Source organism: Myotis myotis, unplaced genomic scaffold, assembly GCF_014108235.1.
Source record: "Myotis myotis isolate mMyoMyo1 unplaced genomic scaffold, mMyoMyo1.p scaffold_m19_p_18, whole genome shotgun sequence".
In the NCBI taxonomy this organism is placed as follows: domain Eukaryota; kingdom Metazoa; phylum Chordata; class Mammalia; order Chiroptera; family Vespertilionidae; genus Myotis; species Myotis myotis.
The window spans coordinates 27,994,858-28,012,781 of record NW_023416322.1 but is presented as its reverse complement, the minus strand read 5'-3'; the positions used below and the strand labels follow the sequence as shown (position 1 = coordinate 28,012,781).

The window sequence follows — 17,924 nt, the reverse complement described above, 5'->3', positions numbered from 1 at the left end:
GAAAAATAAATAAAGGCATGGAGCCCTAGCCAATGGGCTCAATAATTAGTGTTGGCCCATGCACCAAATGGTCAAGGGTTCAATTCCCAGTAAAGGGCATGTACCTTGCAGGTTTGATTCCTAGCCCCAATCAGGGTGCCTCTGGGAGGCAACCAATTAATGTGTCTCTCTCACATCGATGTTTTTCTCCCTCCCCACCTCTCCTCTTCCCTCCCACTCTCTCAAAATCAATGGAAAAAATATCCTCAGGTGAGGATTAACAAAAAAGTAATTTTTTATTTTTTAAATTTTTTTTAAAATATATTTTATTGATTTTTTACAGAGAGGAAGGGAGAGAGATAGAGTTAGAAACATCGAAGAGAGAGAAACATCGATCAGCTGCCTCCTGCACATCTCCTATTGGGGATGTGCCCGCAACCCAGGTACATGCCCTTGACCGGAATCAAACCCGGGACCTTTCAGTCCGCAGGCCGACGCTCTATCCACTGAGCCAAACCGGCTTTGGCAAAAAAATAATTTTTTAAAAAGGACATAGAAACTACAAAAAAAGAATCAGATGAAGGATACACTAATGGAAATGAATAAATGATCACAGGGCCAGGTGTGGGGGGGCGGGGGGGGGGGGAGCAGAGTGCACACCCAGTGTCTGCCCCCTCTGCCTAAGGCAGTGGATCTCAACCTTCCTCATGCCGCGACCCTTTAATACAGTTCCTCATGTTGTGGTGACCCCCAACCATAAAATTATTTTCGTTGCTACTTCATAACTGTAATTTTGCTACTGTTATGAATCGTAATGTAAATATCTGATATGCAGGATGTATTTTCATTGTTACAAATTGAACATAATTAAAGCAGTGATTAATCACAAAAACAATATGTAATTATATATATGTTTTCCGATGGTCTTAGGCGACCCTGTGAAAGGGTCGTAGTTCCACCGGGGTTGCGACCCACAGGTTGATAACCACTGGCCTAAGGGGTCAACTCTCAGGGCCCTACCACACCGGTTTGAGGACCTGGGGCTGCAGACAGGACCTGGGGAACTGGTGACCGGCCGGGCCAGGCTCAGCAGGTCCCTGGGGCTGCAGGGGAGCGCTGAGGGTGCCTGTGCTGAATGGGGGCCCAGGGGATGAGCGATGCTGCCACGGAGCTGGGGGGCATCGGGCACTTGGACCAGGAGGCGCCGGGGCAAAGCCACGTCTCAGAGCGAATGCAGGCAGTCTGCTGGTTTGCAGACCCCGAATCAATTTCATTTCGAGGTAAAACAAAATCTGCCAGGAGAGGCAGGCGGCGGAAGCCAGACGGGGAAAGTCATGGCACTTTGTAATCTAAGCCACAGACGGCGAGGGGAGGCGGGGTGTTCTCCACGCAGGGCCCTCGCCCCAATGCAGCGGGACTCCGCCAAGGTTACCAGCTGGGAGGGACCTTGGGACAAAGAGAGCAGCCGCCCGGAGGCACTGATGCCGTGACTCCCCGTGACCCTGCTGGGGGTGGATGGGGGGGTGAGGGGAAGGGTGAAGCCCATCAGAGCAAACGGCCGCTTACCCAGAGGTCACAGGTCAAGGAGACAGAGGCTCTGGGCGGCCCAGGGTCCATTTCCAGCTCCGTCCTTTTACTGCTGTGCACCCTCCAAGGAAGAAGCCACTCGCCCTCTCTGTGCCGCAGTAGCTTCACCTGTGCAATGGGCGCGTGAACGGGGGCGGGGCCACGTGATCTGCCGGAAGTGAACACTGTGGGGTTATGTTAGGAAGGACGAGGGGGCACCTGAAGATGGAGGAGAGGCCACATGAAGACGAGTGGCGATTGAAGGGATGGGGCCAGGAGCCAAGGAGCCCCAGGAGCCCCCAGAAGCTGACCAGGGGAAGGACCCTGCCCTGGAGCCCTCCGGGGGAGCACAGCCCTGGACGCCCTGATTTCAGATTCTGGCACCCAGATGGGGACAGCACTTGTTCCTGTTGGTTTAGACCTGTCTGTAGTCATCTGAGCCGCAGCCTCAGGAAATAGACCCCTCCTTTTGGGGTTTTACTTTATTTTATTTTTTATTGATTTCAGAGAGGAAGAGGCAGACAGAGAAACATCAATGATGAGAGAGAACCATTGACTGGCTGCCTCCTGCAAGCCCCTCACTGGGGATTGAGCCCCGGCATGTGCCTTTGACTGGAATTGAACCTGGGACCCTTTAGTCTGCAGGCCGACACTCTATCCACCGAGCCAAACCGGCTAGGGCTCCTTTTGGGGCTTTGACCGGGTTCTGGGAACAGCTGAGCCCTGTGCTCCGTGGCAGGGGAGACCCCCCAGCCCCCGCCCCAGACTTCTCACTGCAGGGCTCACAGGGAGATCATCCCTGTGTCTGCCTGGGCCCTGTCTCCTGCTCCCTGGCACTCCTCCGCAGCGACAGTGCAGTGGGCACACCAGGCAGGCTGCTTGGTGGGAAGCGCAGGCCACGTGGCTCAGGGACTCTCCGCTGCCTTGCCCAGCCCCCGCTGCAGGATGATGCAGGGCACTCCCCAGCCCCGCCCTTACCTCCCTCCCGGGCCTTCCCCTAAGGCAGCGGTTCTCAACCTGTGGGTCACGACCCCTTTGGGGGTCGAACGACCCTTTCACAGGGGTCGCCTAAGACCATCGGAAAACACATATATAATTACATATTGTTTTTGTGATTAATCACTATGCTTTAATTATGTTCAATTTGTAGCAATGAAATTGGGGGTCACCACAACATGAGGAACTGTATTAAAGGGCCGCGGTGTTAGGAAGGTGGAGAACCGCTGCCCTAAGGAGTCCTACCTGGGCCTGGGCCTGGGCTTCCTGGAGCACCTGGGTTGACAGGAGCCCACAACTGGGTTGGCGTGCCCATATTCTAGATGCCAAGACTGAGGCTCAGAGAGGGGGAGCAGAGGTCCTTACCCGCAGCCAACCTCCCCCTCAACTCAGCCCAGCTCACAGGTGGCTCCCCCAGCTGCCTCCCGGTTGCCATGGTGTCAGAGGAGGGGGAAGAAGAGGAGGAGGAGGAGGAGGAGGAGGAGGAGGAGATGATGATGATGATGAGGGGCAGGTTTCTGAGAAGCAATCCCTGAACACACACCAGCTGGCCCCTGGCCCCTCCTTGCTCACTTCCTCTCTCCAATGTCAAAGCATCCATTTGTGCAGCTGGGCCCGGGCCTCTTCCTAGCCAGGAGCAAAGATCAAGAAGGCAGAGGGCCCAGGGAGTGGGTTCTGGGACCCCAACCTCACCCAGCAGATTTCATGGACCCGGACTCCATCGCCCTCCCACAGTTCCCAGACCAGGCGGGCTCTTTCCTGCCTCCCTGCCTTCCCGCATGCAGTTTCCTCCATCTGGAATGCCCTTCCTCAGCCTTCAGGTCCCAGCCGGCTTTAACGGCTTTAACTCCACTGGAGAACCTCCCCTGAGTCCCCAGGGGCTCCCCCTGCATCCTGCACCCACCGCGGTCACAGTCACGGGGCGGTGAGGTCTTGGGGATGCTAGCTTTGCCTTTGTAGCCCAGCGCCTGGCACAGACAGGTGCTCAGTAAAGCAAGAAGGAAAGAGGGAAGGGAGGGAGGCAAAGGGAGCAAAGAAACACCTCTGGTTGGATTGGAGAGGATCTGGACTGTGAGCACCGGGCACAGGGCTGGGCACGGAGCAAAGCCCACCCCCTTCCTGCCACTTGAGCCTGTGCTCCAGCACCTTCTGCCTCACCCCGTTTGGAGCCGGCTCAGGGGTCCTCTCTACACCCACAGGCGTGTGTCTGCTGTCCCTTTGGAGGCAAGGTAATCACACCAGGATGCAGGCGTGCACTTGACTCCATAAGGAGCTCCCTGTGTTGGGGAGAATTGGGAGAAAGGCCTCCATTCTCCGAAATCCAGGGCCAGGCAAGCTTGCAAGGGCCTGAGGGCTGACCTTGAGCAGGGGATTTCGAAGGGTTTTCACACTGAGTACTTTCTGCAAACAATGCCTTACCTGATGCCCATGACATAAAGCATGGAAACTAAGCTGCTTGGGGCGAAGTGGTGCATGTTGAGGGCGCCTGGGAGAGGGGACAGACAAAGATAGTTCACAGGGTTAAGGCTGTGACTTTTTGAGCGAAGAAAGGGGTGCGTGGGAAGCTTTAGGGGAGCACCTTTTCCATCAAGCTTTTAGTTTTGCCTGAAGCAGAATTACCCCGAGAGAAGAGACAAACGCTGCAAGAGCAGTAAGACGTAGGGTGAACCCCGACAATCCCCACCTGAGCAGCAGACCACCGCACCAAGAACGCGCCAGCAAGGGGCGGAGGCTCGGGCGCTACAACTTCCGGCGTGGGCCCCACCCCTTGGCAACCACAAGCAAGTAGGATAGTCCACGACAGGAAGAGGCGGGAATGATGAGCGGTGTCTCTAAAGCCCAATGAATCGTTCCTCCTCTGGGAAAAGACGTATTTGTGGACCAATAGGGCTCAGAGGGTGAGGCCCCGCCTACAAGCTTGCCGAGCCAATCGGCTGAGAGCAGCGAGTGGGCAAGTGCCGGCTTTGCGTCTTCGTGGAGTCGCGCGGCATGGCGGGCGGCGCCCGGGAGGTGCTCACGCTGCAGTTGGGACATTTTGCGGGTTTCGTGGGAGCGCACTGGTGGAACCAGCAGGTGAGGTCTCTTGGCAGTTGCCCCAGCGGAGCCTTTCGGGACCTCCAGCCCTTGCCTCCGGCTGGCCCATCTTGCCACCCCTGAGTCCGGTCCCTTTTCTGCCTCCCCAGGATGCTGCGCTTCGTGAACCGACTGACACCCAGGAGCCGCCGGGGGAGCTGTGCCCCGACGTCCTGTTCCGGGCCGGCCGAACGCTGCACGGCCAGGAAACGTACACGCCAAGGCTCATCCTCATGGATCTAAAGGGTGAGGCGGTGGCCAGGGCCTGCCAGTGCCATGTTCTCCTTCGCATCGGAGTCTCGAGCATCCGTTCGTCTCAGGACCCTCTGACCATACTAAGCTGAAGGGCACAGATGAGTTGCCTAGGGAGAGCTAAGCACAATATACAAGTGCCCAGGGACGCAAGAAGGCACAGCTTTATTCCGTTCACGAGCCATCTCTGGAATGGGCTGCTTGTCCCTGGAGACAGTGACACGGCCGGCCTCTAAGACCGCTGGGTATGGTCTTGGCCTCATACCCACAGCCACAGCTAAGGAAAGGATGAAATCTAGATTCTCCTAGGCAATGTTGGTTTGTTTTTCCAACTTATGGATATTCCAGAAAGCTTGGAAGTGCCAAGTGCTGGAGGGATGGTGACAGCAGGTTTTCGGGTGAGCAGAGAAAGATTACCTGAAGCCTGGGAGGGACTAGGCTTTGATTTCACATTTCCTGTTATTTCTGTGCAGGTAGTCTGAGCTCCCTAAAACAAGAAAGTGGACTCTACAGGGACAAACAGCTGGACGCTGCAATAGCATGGTATTTGTCGTCTGGAGAAGAGTGGGAGATGTGCACAAAATGCTGGAAAACAAAGGCAAACTGGCTATGATCCGTCTCCAATTTCTTTAAGGCAGGGGAAGCTCACCACACACAAAGAGGAACTCCATCCCAAGAATCCTTATCTCCAGGATCTTCTTAGTGTGGAGGTGAGGGTCTCAGCCCTGAACTTCTTTTTCAAATTATGAGAGAAAGTTTATTTAGAAAGTTACAGAGGTAGTAAAAGTGAGCCATAGAAGAAACAAATGGCTAAGGAAACAAGTTACAGAGGCAAAAGAAAGGTTTAGGAAAGGACAGTGGGGAAAAAAGATCTGAGAGGGTGTGCTGGGGGGGGAGGGGTGGGGCGGACAGAGAGACTGCTCTGAACTTGCACACCGAGTGCTACAACCACAGTGCCTCCACTGGGTCAGAGAAATAGAAGATTCCAATAATCTTAAATGCCTTAAATAGTAATTTTGGAAGAAGCACTTTTCTTCCTAAAGGACTGTGACTACAAGCTCAATGGTTGAGCATCAACCTATGAAACAGAAGGTCACGGTTCGATTCCTGGTCAGGGCACATGCCTGGGTTGCAGGCATGATCCCCAGTGTGGGGCGTGGGGGGAGGAGGTGGGGGTGGCGTGCAGGAGGCAACTTATGGATGATTCTCTCTCATCACTGATGTTCCTCTCTCTTCCTCTCTGAAATCAATAAAAATATATTTTAAAAATTAATAAATAGCCCTAACTGGTTTGGCTCAGTGGATAGAGCATCGGCCTGCGGACTGAAGGGTCCCAGGTTTGATTCCGGTCAAGGGCATGTACCTGGGTGGCTGGAACATTCCCAGTAGGGGGCGTGCTAGAGGCAGGTGAATCGATGTTTCTCTCTCATCGATGTTTCTCTGTATCCCTCTCCCTCCCTCTCTGTAAAAAATCAATAAAATATATTTTTTAAAAATTAATAAATAAAAAGGACTGTGACTACATAAACAGAAAGGAGGCTGCAGGATGTGGCCAGCGAGATCAGGGAGGGTGAGCCTTCTGCCTTTAGACGCCTGGAACTAAGTACAGATTTTTCTCATCCCTCCCAGGGAGTGCTGAGCAGTGATGGTCTCTGGAGGGTCAAATCCATTTCCAACGGCAAAGGTGAGAGCGGTCCAAGTGCTGCAGGATGGGAAGTGGGCAGAGCGGGAACATGGAGAAGGTGAATTTCCTCTCATTTTCCTTCAGGTCTCCCACCACTCACCACTGCTGCAACTCCAGAGCCCCTTATCCCCACAGAGGGCAGCATCAGGGTCTGGTCAGACTTCCTCAGAGTGCATCTCCATCCCCGGAGCATCTGTATGATTCAGAAGTACAACCACGATGGGTATGGGGTGCCCCAGAGGCTGTGAGGCAAGAAACTGGGTCCCTACCAATGTTGGATGGGAGATCTCGGGGGGGGGGGGGGGGGGGGGCGTGGGGAGGCAGGACCCTGTAAGTCCTGGATTGTGTTTTGCATGATAGCGAAGCAGGTCGCCTGGAGGCTTTTGGCCAAGGGGAGAGTGTCCTGAAGGAACCCAGGTACCTGGAAGAGCTGGAGGACAGGTTGCACTTCTACGTGGAGGAATGTGACTACCTGCAGGTAGCTGAGGGGCACAGTGGACACTGGGGTAAACTCTACTTTTTTTAAAGGTTTTTAAATTGATTTTTGAAGAGAGAAAGGGGAGAGAGAGGGAGGGAGGGAGGGAGGGAGGGAGGGAGGGAGGGAGGGAGGGAGGGATGGAGGGAAACAAACAATGTGAGAGCAACACATCAATTGGCTGCCTCCTGCACAACCTCTACCAAGAGCCAGCAACCTTTTGGTGCCTGGGACTACGCTCCACCGAGCCACACCCACCAGGCTCATTCTGCTCATCATTCACCTCCAGGGCTTCCAGGTCCTGTGCGACCTGCACGATGGCTTCTCTGGTGTAGGGGCGAAGGCCGCAGAGCTGCTACATGATGAGTATTCAGGGCGCGGGATAATAACCTGGGGCCTGCTCCCCGGTCCCTACGCTCTTGGGGTGAGTAGAACTGGGAAGAAAAACCTCAGTGGAGGGGGAAATGAGGGAATGATAGCCCAGTGAGAAAGTTGCTGAGAACAAACTCCTCTCTTTCTTTCAGCAGGAGCCCCAGAAAAACATCTATCGTCTGTTAAACACAGCTTTTGGTCTGGTGCACCTGTCTGCTCACAGCTCTCTAGTCTGCCCCTTGTCCTTGGGTGGGAGCCTGGGGCTGAGACCTGAGCCACCCGTCAACTTCCCTCACCTGCGTTATGATGTGAGGCTCAATGCTCTTGTTCTGCTAGTAAAAGGGACGGTCCCACTCACCAAGTCAGCCTGTTCTGGAAGCCTCAGGCTATGATGGGGCCTCTTGGATCACATCCTGTTTAACCAGCCTTAGGCCAATCACACCGATTGTCTCCAAGCCCCCAGATCTCCCTGCAGTACTATCCCGCTTCCACACGCTCTTCCCAGAGCCGAAAGACTAAGCGCTCTTTTTGGTATCCTCTCTATAGGCAACTCTGCCCTTCCACTGCAGTGCCATCCTGGCTACAGCCCTGGACACAATCACTGCTCCTTATCGCCTGTATTCCTCACCACTTTCCATGGTTCATCTAGCCGATATGCTGAACTTCTCTGGGAAAAAGGTATGAAGCTTGGTGAGGGGTTAGGTCAGAACTGAGAAAAGGCCCTGTAACTTGGTTTTGTCCTTACCTTTAAGGTGGTGACAGCAGGAGCATCCATCCCCTTCCCTTTGGGTCCAAGCCAGTCCCTTCCCGATACCCTGATGCAGCTCGGAGGGGCCACCCCTTGGACTCCACTGTCTGCATGTGGGGACCCTTCTGGAACACACTGCTTTGCCCAGTCAGTGGTGCTGAGGGGTCTAGACAAAGCATGCCACACCAGGTGAGGACTGGTGGTCCTTAGGAGCCCTTGTCAGGCCTGTTTCGTGTTTTCTCTCTAATACCTCTGGACATTCTCATGGTATTGCCCTTCTCTTCTTCCCTGTCCCACTTTAAAAAAGAAAAAAACCTGAGCACCCCCATATGAAAGGTGATTTTGTCTTTGTTCTGGCAGTCAGCTCACCCCAGGCACACCTCTGCCTTCCCTACTCCATGCCTGCACCACTGGGGAGGAAGTCTTGGCCCAATATTTACAACAGCAGCAGCCTAGAGCCAGGAGGTTAGTAAAACACTTGCTCTTGCTCTCCTCCTAGATCGCAGACCTCCCTTGACCTTTTCTCACTCAGCTGCTATTCTCTTGTCCCCAGTTCTTCTCATCTGCTGCTGACTCCCTGCAAGGTGGTTCCTCCTTATCCCTCCCTCTTCTCCTCAAGCCTCAGCCAGCAGGGCTTGGTTCTGGATAATCCCCCAACTGGGGCAGGTATGTAGGAGACGACGAAAACCAAGATTTACTCTATCACTTCCTGGATAAAGATACTTTAAAGTCACAGTCAAACATTTCTTTATTCATTCAATGGTTCCCGAAGACTTTTCTTCCTCTGGAGTACTAGTATACTAAGGGGACAGTACACAAAATTTATTGAGTTTACTTTATAATCAAGTCAACTAAAGACCCAGACTTCCCTATCTATACGACAGTCTCAGGGTGAAGGAACAATCTGACTACAGGTCTCTCTTCTCTCCCTCTGCGGCAGGGGAGAGCATCCCAGTGCTTGGGGCCCTCCGTTCCTCTTCATCCTTGAGCCGGACCCTGGGAGACTTGGCCAAGGACCTCACCAAACTCAACCTGCGGCGCTGGGCCAGCTTCATGGACGCTGGAGTGGAACAGGATGACCTAGGGGAGCTGCTGCAGGAGCTCTGCAGCCTGGCCCAGTGCTACCAGCTTGGCGACAGCCTCACGGACTGAAGTTCCAAGAAAAGGAAAAAACTAGTTTACAATAAAAAGTGCTGGATGCAGGAGCTATGTCTTGGGACTGGCTACACCAACATATGCACTTATTACATTTATATAGAATCACTGTGCCTTACATCACAATAAATGTGAACCATCAGGACAAAAAGTCCAAGAAGGGTAGAAAGGAGCTGAGCCCCTCTCCCTCAACACTATTTACAAAATGACTCTAAAGACTTCGTAACAAACACTGAGTGAGGCAGAGAATGGCAGAGCCATGAAAACCCTCAGCCTAGCTTTGTCCTGTCCTTGGCCCCTGCTCCTTCAGCTCTATACTGAGCTCAAGGGGCACACCAGCAAAGGACAACCACCCTTTCCCTCGTCAGGGTGCCTGTGGTTTGGATCCGACACACACATCTCCCACATGCTTCCTGAGTCTCACTCATCCAGCTCCTCCTCAGACAGAAGATCCCCATGGTCAGAGAGCTGGTCTGCATTGCTGGTGCTGGTTGCATCGTCTTCATCCTCCGAGCTGGCCTCGCAGGCGGTGTGGAAGAGCTGCATGAGTTCTCGAAAACGGTGGGAAACCTAAGAGGAGAGGGGAAGGTTGGTGTTCCCTGTCTCTAAGTAACATAAAGCGTTATATACCAAGCTAAACAACCTTGTTTTCTCCACACAATAAGGTCCTCCTTAAAGATAAGAAAATTCAGGTTAGTGGCTAAATATTTTGTCCAAAGTCACTCCTAAAACCGAAACTACAATGGAATCTCTGGGGCTTCCACCTCGAAATCCAATGCCCTTTCTCTTCTAGAACCACCACAAACACCCTGGGAAGCCAGGCCCTTCCTCAGCAGAGCTTTACAATCTTGCCTCCTCTTAGTTGGCCAACCTGTCCTCTTCCTGCCTCTCCTGGATTCGAAACTGTAGAGGACTCCCCCCGCCCACTTACCTCAGTAGCAGTCTTATTGCCTAGCTGCTGGGAGATGATTCGAAAAGTCTGGGGCTGTGCTCCTTGTTCCTGGCACATGGTGAGAATCACACGGTCAGCTTCCCTGTAACCATATATTGTGATGAGTCCTGAATTAGTACCATGGATGTGGGCCACGTGCTTTATAAGCACACACGCACCCCGACCTACCTTGTCCACAGGACCACCTTTTCCCCGGTGGAGCTGACCTTGCTGTTGTTCGCACACACGGTGACTTCTGTGGCCTTTGGCTGCTGCTCCCCTTCTGGACCCTTGACCTGTATTCCACTGTCTTTAGCCAAACCTCCTTTAGGGGTTTTGGGAGAAGTCTCTGAGGGGTCCATTCCTGATGCAGATTCATGGACTGAGGACTTCCTGTCTGATGTCTTCATACCAGTTCTGCTTGAAGGCAGCCAGCTCTCTTGAGTATCTGGTTTCCCAGACACCTGTCTTCTCCCTAAGTCTCTGGTCCTTGAGGAAACCGGACTTGGGAAAGAAGCAGGGGGTTCAAGAGTTCCAGAACACTGAGTTTCTGAAGCATCGCAGACCAGCGTGGAGGACTCTGCGTCACCTGCTGCCTGGTGGCCCTCCCCCTCCCCCTGAAGCCTGGGGAGCTCCGTGCAGCAGGAAACCTCCGGTTTGGCCTGGGTTGTCCCAGTGTCTAGAACAACTCCAGTGCTGGAGGGAAGCTGAGGAGTCTCTGGTGAGCGGGGCGGTGGGCCATCCAGGAGGAGCTGCCGTTCTGTAAGAATCACTTCTTGAGGGGACAGCAAAGTGCTCCCCACTGCCAATCCTGCTTAGGAGGAAACAAAGACCTAACAGTGTGGACAGGGTGGAGATGCAACTAAGCACTGACTTCAAATGACCACAGGGCCACTCTGATAAGCTACTGTGACAAAATTCTAATCCAAAAGAGTGAGGTGGGGGTCAGGGCTAAAGTCACGTTTAAAGAAATAAGCCCTGGCCCGGTTGGTTCAGTTGGCTGAGTGACGCCCCATGCATGAGAGGTCACGGTTCAATTCCCAGTTGGGGCGCATACCCAGGATGTGGGCTTGATCCCCAGGGGGAGGCATGCAAGAGACAGCTGATTGATTGCTCTCTCTCACTGATCAGTAACAAAAATATATTTTAAAAAAAGAAATAATATTTGCGCCCCTAGCCTAATAGCTCAGTTGGTTAGGGCATCGTCCCAATACACGAAGGCTGCAGGTTCAATCCCCAGCAGGGCACATACAAGAAGCAACCAATGAATGCAAAAATAAGTGGAACAACAAAACGATGTCGCTCTCTCTAGACATCAATAAATAAATAAATAAAAAATATCTGCCTGCCAAAGCTCATAATGCTGGAGTCTTTAGAATGCAGATCACAGGATCTGGAGATAAAGAGAAGGGATTCAGGAATGGGAATACAAGAAAAGGCTGAATCATGTTGATTTTGTAGCATTTTTAGTTCTGCAAGAGTATTAAGGCCACAGGAGAGAAAATTAAGGCTGAACAGGAGAAGGGTTTCCTATTGGTTTATTAGTAACAGTCCTTGAAAACACTGTGATTTACCCAGGTTCAAATACATTTTTACTTGAAGTGTGTAAGAATAAGACAGAAATAAATGGAGAAAGGCTGGACTGGCAGCCAGATCACTCACCTGAAATAGGCCTCTCTCCCTGCCGGGTGCTCCTGCCAGTCCTGCTCTGGGTTGCCTCAATGGTTTCTCGTTCCTCTGGGGCTTCCTCCTCCATCACATCCTTGCCCTGCCCAGCTTCCTTAGCACCAGGCATAGGACTGGCCTCTCGGTGGGGGCTGCCACCCACCAACTCATGGGGCTCCTTGCTCTTGTAGGATTTGCTGTCATAGACCTGCAGGGATGGCCTTGTGGGTCAAGGGCCTCCTGACCCTCCTTTGTCTTAGGGGGCCAACCAAAGGAAGAAGCCCTGTTGGGATGCTCAGCAAGTCAATCAAGATACACGCCTGCTTCAAGGATTTTAAATGCCCAGAATAGAGTATGGATTCAACAACTCCTCTACCAAGGACTGTATTTTTGCTGCCAACCAGCTCTGCTCTCCCTAGAGACCCAGCATTACCTTTAGGGTCTGTTTTCTTGATACAGGCTAACTTAATTAAAAAATAAAATCATCTATGAAGGAACTATTTGAACTAATTGATTTTTTTTCCCAACTCCAAAAACTTTATCCACAGGATTCTCTTTAAAAAGTAAAATCTGCCAGACTGGTGTGGCTCAGTGGTTGAGCTTTGACCTAGGAACCAGGAGGTCACAATTCAATTCCTGGTCAAGGCACATGGCAAGGTTGCAGGCTCAATCCCCAGTAGGGGGCGTTGCAGGAGGCAGCTGATTACTGATTCTCTCTCATCATTGATGTTTCTCTCTCTTCCTCTCCCTTCCTCTCTGAAATCAATGAAAATGTATTTTTAAAAAAGCAAAACCCACAATATATTTTTAAAAGATTCTATTTGTATTCTATGTGTGCACACAAGGCTCACATTGTGGTGGCAAACAATACCCCAACAGCAAGCTGGAGGTCGACCTAGGTAGGCAGCTCCGATGCCTCTCGGTACAGTCTCTGCCCTCACCTTGCTGCTGCAGTGGCTGCAGTTTCTCCTTTTGCTCTTCTTCAGTTTGGAATCAGGACCTCCTTCATGGCATGCACAGGCACAGTCCTTGGCGCCATCTGGCCACTCAGTCTCCTAGGAGATATCTGGGCTTGGTTAGCTGCCAAGCATTTTGGTAGCAAGAGAGAAATAGCTTGCTCTGGCCCTGCCAATCCCATCCTCTCTCTTTCATTATATACCATCTTTATATTGCCTGAGGAAATCAACATCTACACTCGATTAAAGCTTATTGTGAATCCCTAAAACAATTCTTAAATGACCCCAAAACTGACATATCCCAGTTGCCTAGATGTTTCAAGGAATATTTAAGTCAAATATAATCTGAGGCAAAGACACTGGAGAGCTCCAACGTAAGATATGATCTACTCACTCATCTGTCTTTGTTTCTGTCTCCCTGTGCATTGAGCTCTCCACTCCCAATCACCTTGAGAGAGGCTTTGTACATATGGAAGGCTCACTCAATAATGCTATTTAATAAACCCAAGACATAAGTCCCATATTTATTCCCGTTGATGATGAAAAAACTGAAGAGATATTAAATAAATTGCCCATGGTCACTGAGCTCCTATAAAGTTCTTCCCTAAGAAACAGTAAGAGACATGGAGTAAAGGGACATGGATTTAAAAGACTACTTCTTGCCCTAGTTGGTTAGGCTCAGTGGATAGAGCTTCGGCCTGCAGACTGAGGGTCCTGGGTTCGATTCTGGTGAAGGGCAAATACCTCAGTTGCAGGCTTCATCCCTGACCCTGGTTGAGCACATGCGGGAGACAACCAATTGATGTGTCTCTCTCACATCAATGTTTCTCTCTCACTGTCTCTCCCCCTCCCTTCTATTCTCTCTGAAAATCAATAGAAAAATATCCTGGGGTGAGGATTAAGAAAAAAAAAAAAAAAGACTACTTCTTGCCCAGCTGGTGTTGCTCATTGGTTCACCCTCAACCCATGAACCAAGAGGTCACCGGTTCAATTCCTGGTCAGGGCAAGTGCTGGGTTGAGGCTCAATCCCCAAAAGGGGGTGTGCAGGTGGCAGCCAATCAGTGTTTCTAATTCTTTGTCCCTCTCCCTCTTTCTCTAAAAAAAAAAAAAAATCAATAAAAACGTATTTTTAAAATAATAAAATAAAAAGACTGCTTCTTGAAGAGCATTCGAGAGCAGTATGAGCAGGCTCTGGAGCTGGATTCCCTGGGTTCATATCCTCGCATTGCCACTTATTAAATATGAGACCCAGGCAATGGCCTCTCTCTGCACTTCAGTTTCCTCTTCTGTAAAATGCAAACAGGAGCAATCTCTTCATAGGATTATTGTGAGAATTAAATGAGTGAATAATCCATTGACAATATTTCCAAGAGATATATATTTTATAATACACCTAAGGACTAGCCATTATCATTATTAAAATGGGCAATCTTAGTTCTATTTTTTCACATAAACAGAAAAGAAAAAGTTAAGACCCAAGGGCAAGAGAAATAGCTCTGAACTAGAAAGAAAATGGGAAACAGACCCTTCTAATGAAGCAATCCAGAGTGGGGCCTCTAGCAACTGCACTGTTCTTCCCATGGGCTCTGCATGTCCACAGCAGCCTCAGATCCCGGAAGCTTTGCCAGAGAAACATTTAGGCAGAAACTCAAGTCTTGATTAATGGAAAATGGGCCATCTCCAACAGCTTGGTGTACCTTGTCATGGTTCTGTACCCCAATCTCCTTTCTTCTTTTGTTCTTTGGGGCTGTGGGTATCTTGGGAGGTTCCTCTTCCTCTTCCACATCAGGCAGTGCCACTTCTTCAAAGCCATCAAACTGGGGAGAAGGTGGTGCCACTCAACATAGACCATGGGCAGATTACCCCTCCTACACAGGCCTTCTCCCTTCACAACCCTAGTGCAGCCTCAGGGCTTTTACCTCATATTCCTTCTCTTCAGTCCAATTGATCTCTTCAAAGTCACCCATCCGGCTAGCTGCTGGGCGCAGATGGTCAAAGAAGATGGAGAACTCATCCTGCAGGTGGTCGTGGCCCTTAAGGAGATGCCACATCTGTGTCTTGAGCTAGGAAGAGGTGTAGAGGGAAAGATGAAATCCCCAGATCCTCTCTAGGCCATTTTCAAAACCAGTCCCATATACTTCCAAGTTCTATTTTTCTAGTCAACTGGGAGACACACAGAAGCCTCTCTTTGATAGATAAAAGTTCTTGAATTTCCTCTCCCTCCATGCTTGCCTACACAGGAGGAGTATTTACAATAAGTTTGATTCCTAATAACAACACTCTCTATCCTGCCCTACTGATCTCCAGGTCAGGCATTAATGCAAGCAGAGCAATAAGCCTCTTCTGGGCCCCATCATCACCTCCTTCCTTGAACCTCTTCCTTCCAGGGCACTGAGGACATTCCTGAGCCTGGGAAGGTCAGTCAGGATCCGGTTTCAGGTGGCAATCAACCACTATTCCAGTGTATTATGCTATAGACAAGCCTTAAAAGGTCCTTGCCTTCTTCATCTCCTCTAGAAGTGCATGGTACCCAGAAGCAAGAGGATATGGGCTAAGTTAGGGAAAGGGAGAAGGGAAGGGCCTAAGCCCTAAATGAAAATGGAAAGGAAGGACAGGAAAAAATACCTCAGTGATCTCCTGGGGCAGGCAGTCTGCACAGCTCTGGAGGACCTTGATAATCTTCTGGTGATGTGAGGGGTTTTCCGCAAAGCAAATCTCAAGCTGCCGGAGAAACTTGCGACTCTTCTCAAAAGCCTGCTGCTCCTCAAACTACCACAGAGAAAAGAGCAAAGAGGAGTTGCCTACACAGCCAGAGCCGATGTGAGGGTGCTACACTAAGAGCCACAGCCAGAGCCGGTGTGAGGGCGCTACGCTAAGAGCCAAGACAAAATGGGCTGGGGGACTAGGGGATGGAAGGCTCCAGTTTACAACTGTGTCATCTTCTTAACGACCTCTAGCATCTATCCACCTTGGGTTACTGGGGTCTACTGGTCCAAGGTAACTATGATGTGAAAGAAAGATTCAAGAGATGTACATACAATCTCAAGTTGTTTACTGTTTCATGCGTTGTGAAATCAGACACTCAAACTGATGCAGCATCGGTTTACGAAGCATTTTCACATATGCACTCATTTGATTCTCATAATACAGAGAGAAGATTGGCATGATATGTATAATCACTCCATACCACTGACCTGCCTCAAGACTATCAGAAAATTCTCATCATAGCCTTTATTCCCGTCTACCAGTCATGACAAAAAAATGAGAACTACCAGGATATCCCTCATGTTTCGATACTGGATCTCAAACATGTCACCTTATCACAGTGGCCCTCCCAACCTTCCATGTATAAAATTGCAACACCCTACCCCTCACCCATTTTATCTACTACTCTCTATTCCCCTTTTCTACTTTATTTTTCTATAGAGCATTATTACTATAAGTCATTGTATACTATATACTATTTATGTCTATTTTATATTTTTTATAATATAGAGGGCAGGACAAAAGTAGGTTTATAGTTGTTCATATGGAAAATAATACAATAATTAACAAACAAATAATACAAGAATAAACTGTGTTTCACATACTCACAACTATAAACCTACATTTTCCATACTCTGTATATATATTACAGTAATGTATTTTACTGTTTGTATGGTAAATGGGAACATGGGCCCTTTCCCAAGCTCCAACTCCCCTTCCCACCCTGTGGGAATATACAGAAGGCCTGTAAGTGGACGGTGAGACCTTCAGAGCCTGGCCAGCAATTCGGACTAAGAAAGGCCAAAGAGGAACTGCTTCCAGATGTGAGCCCGGATTGCAAACAGCTAGTGTTTTGATTTTACACAGCTTGCCCTCGGGCATGACCCCCTTCCCTGCGTGCCCCATTTTGCTGTGTTTTCTGTGCTCTAGGATAAAACCGTGCGCTGAAGAAGTCTGGGTGGTGGTTAGACAACAGCATCAGCTGGCTGCCCCCAGGGTGGCCTATCAGCAGGCCAGATGGGACTTGACGGAAAACATCACAGATGGAAGCCAGTGCACATGTCAAGTCCTAATCAACTCATGTCTTTCACAGCTAGTCCTCAGGGTTATTTCTTTGGAGTCCACAAATACCCTAAGGTTTTCTCAGACCTCAGCACTTTACATAACACTGTTTATCATATGACTTTCCCCGTGAGAATGTAAACTCCATGAGGACAAGGATTTTCTTATAATTACTATGGTCGTAGTACCTAGGACTGTGCCTGATACACAGTAGGCACTCATTAAATATTTGTTCAACGAATGCCTGTTTTACAACAATGAGGAGCAATAGGCATATGATTTAACTAAGGTCTTCACTGGCAACTGAAGGTAAAACCCTCCTAGTCCCATGTAACATACTTGGGAGAATGGAATTGGGAAGATCACTCTGGAAAAGGAGGCTCTTTCCACCTTGTGTAGGAAAAGGCCATCTGACGGAAGTAGTCGGGAGACGGGAACAGTGTTAACCAACTCTCTATTCAAACCCAATCTCGCTCCGGCCCAGGAATCCCATTGTGCTGTCTTTGCCCATCTACTCACTAATCCACAGGCCAGCGCTTGCTCGGGCAACAGGAAAGCAGCAAAGTCCTTCAACAGCTGAGGCCAGTCTTGGAGAAGAATTTTCAGGCTTTTGTAGAGATCCACAGCCGTCTGCCTCTGAGTACTTGACTCAAATTCATAGATGACCTGGAGGAAGTCCTCATACCTGCCAGGGATATGTTGCAGGGCTTCTCGTACCTGTACAGGAAGACTATCAGTCATCAGTACCCTTTCTTTGCGTTGCAACAGAAAAAGGCAATACCAAGAAAGGATGAGGAGTTATTGTTAGAGAGCTCTCAGAATTGTCCTTCCTCTAACAGACCCTAAGATCCGACCATTAATGGAAGACAATGAGCAAGGTACATACAGCTCCTTTTCTGCTAAGGGGCAACTGAAAAGCCATTTTCCCCACAAAGCGAGGTAAGCTTTTTTTCTAGCTCACAGCCCTAGCCTCTATCCTTCCTGATTTCAGCTCCATACTGAAATAGATAAGTATTCCATCCCTT

The 17,924-nt window shown here is 50.1% G+C and overlaps 2 protein-coding genes across 18 annotated transcripts in view; one reads left to right on the top strand and one right to left on the bottom strand.

Annotated features, from left to right (window-relative positions):
* Nucleotides 1-4,484: 4,484 nt before the first annotated feature.
* On the top strand, nucleotides 4,485-9,933 carry MSTO1 (misato mitochondrial distribution and morphology regulator 1). Of its 3 annotated transcripts, none has more exons than XM_036344984.1 (14): nucleotides 4,485-4,614; nucleotides 4,725-4,860; nucleotides 5,340-5,409; nucleotides 5,501-5,576; nucleotides 6,496-6,550; nucleotides 6,635-6,773; nucleotides 6,911-7,028; nucleotides 7,315-7,449; nucleotides 7,553-7,705; nucleotides 7,944-8,075; nucleotides 8,150-8,334; nucleotides 8,506-8,610; nucleotides 8,699-8,811; nucleotides 9,086-9,933. In XM_036344984.1, the coding sequence occupies exons 1-14, from the start codon at nucleotides 4,531-4,533 to the stop codon at nucleotides 9,295-9,297; spliced, it is 1,713 nt and encodes a 570-aa protein (XP_036200877.1). In that variant the 5' UTR covers nucleotides 4,485-4,530; the 3' UTR covers nucleotides 9,298-9,933. The 3 variants fall into 3 exon arrangements, with proteins under 3 accessions (XP_036200877.1, XP_036200876.1, XP_036200878.1); XM_036344983.1 differs by having other exon boundaries at nucleotides 7,550-7,705; XM_036344985.1 differs by lacking the exon at nucleotides 8,699-8,811 and having other exon boundaries at nucleotides 7,550-7,705.
* Nucleotides 8,876-17,924, bottom strand: part of GON4L (gon-4 like) — a 61,485-nt gene continuing 52,436 nt past the window's right edge. For 14 of the 15 annotated variants that reach the window (XM_036344981.1, XM_036344967.1, XM_036344972.1 and 11 more), the window contains 9 exons: nucleotides 17,419-17,616; nucleotides 15,478-15,621; nucleotides 14,772-14,915; nucleotides 14,550-14,669; nucleotides 12,838-12,951; nucleotides 11,894-12,104; nucleotides 10,421-11,042; nucleotides 10,232-10,334; nucleotides 8,876-9,870 (listed from right to left, as the gene is read on the bottom strand). In XM_036344981.1, coding sequence (XP_036200874.1) covers nucleotides 9,721-9,870; nucleotides 10,232-10,334; nucleotides 10,421-11,042; nucleotides 11,894-12,104; nucleotides 12,838-12,951; nucleotides 14,550-14,669; nucleotides 14,772-14,915; nucleotides 15,478-15,621; nucleotides 17,419-17,616 — 1,806 coding nt within the window. In that variant the 3' untranslated portion in view covers nucleotides 8,876-9,720. The remainder of the gene's footprint in view (nucleotides 9,871-10,231; nucleotides 10,335-10,420; nucleotides 11,043-11,893; nucleotides 12,105-12,837; nucleotides 12,952-14,549; nucleotides 14,670-14,771; nucleotides 14,916-15,477; nucleotides 15,622-17,418; nucleotides 17,617-17,924) is intronic. The other variant, XM_036344971.1, reaches the window with a different exon arrangement.

What these genes read in the sequence shown, in the direction of transcription:
- MSTO1 (XM_036344983.1), top strand. Translation starts at nt 4,531, where the DNA reads ATGGCGGGCGGCGCCCGGGAGGTGCTCACGCTGCAGTTGGGACATTTT. An exon ending in CTGGACGCTGCAATAGCATG is followed by an intron (nt 5,410 to 5,500) that starts GTATTTGTCGTC and finishes AATTTCTTTAAG; the next exon opens with GCAGGGGAAGCTCACCACAC. An exon ending in CCGGTCCCTACGCTCTTGGG is followed by an intron (nt 7,450 to 7,549) that starts GTGAGTAGAACT and finishes TCTTTCTTTCAG; the next exon opens with CAGGAGCCCCAGAAAAACAT.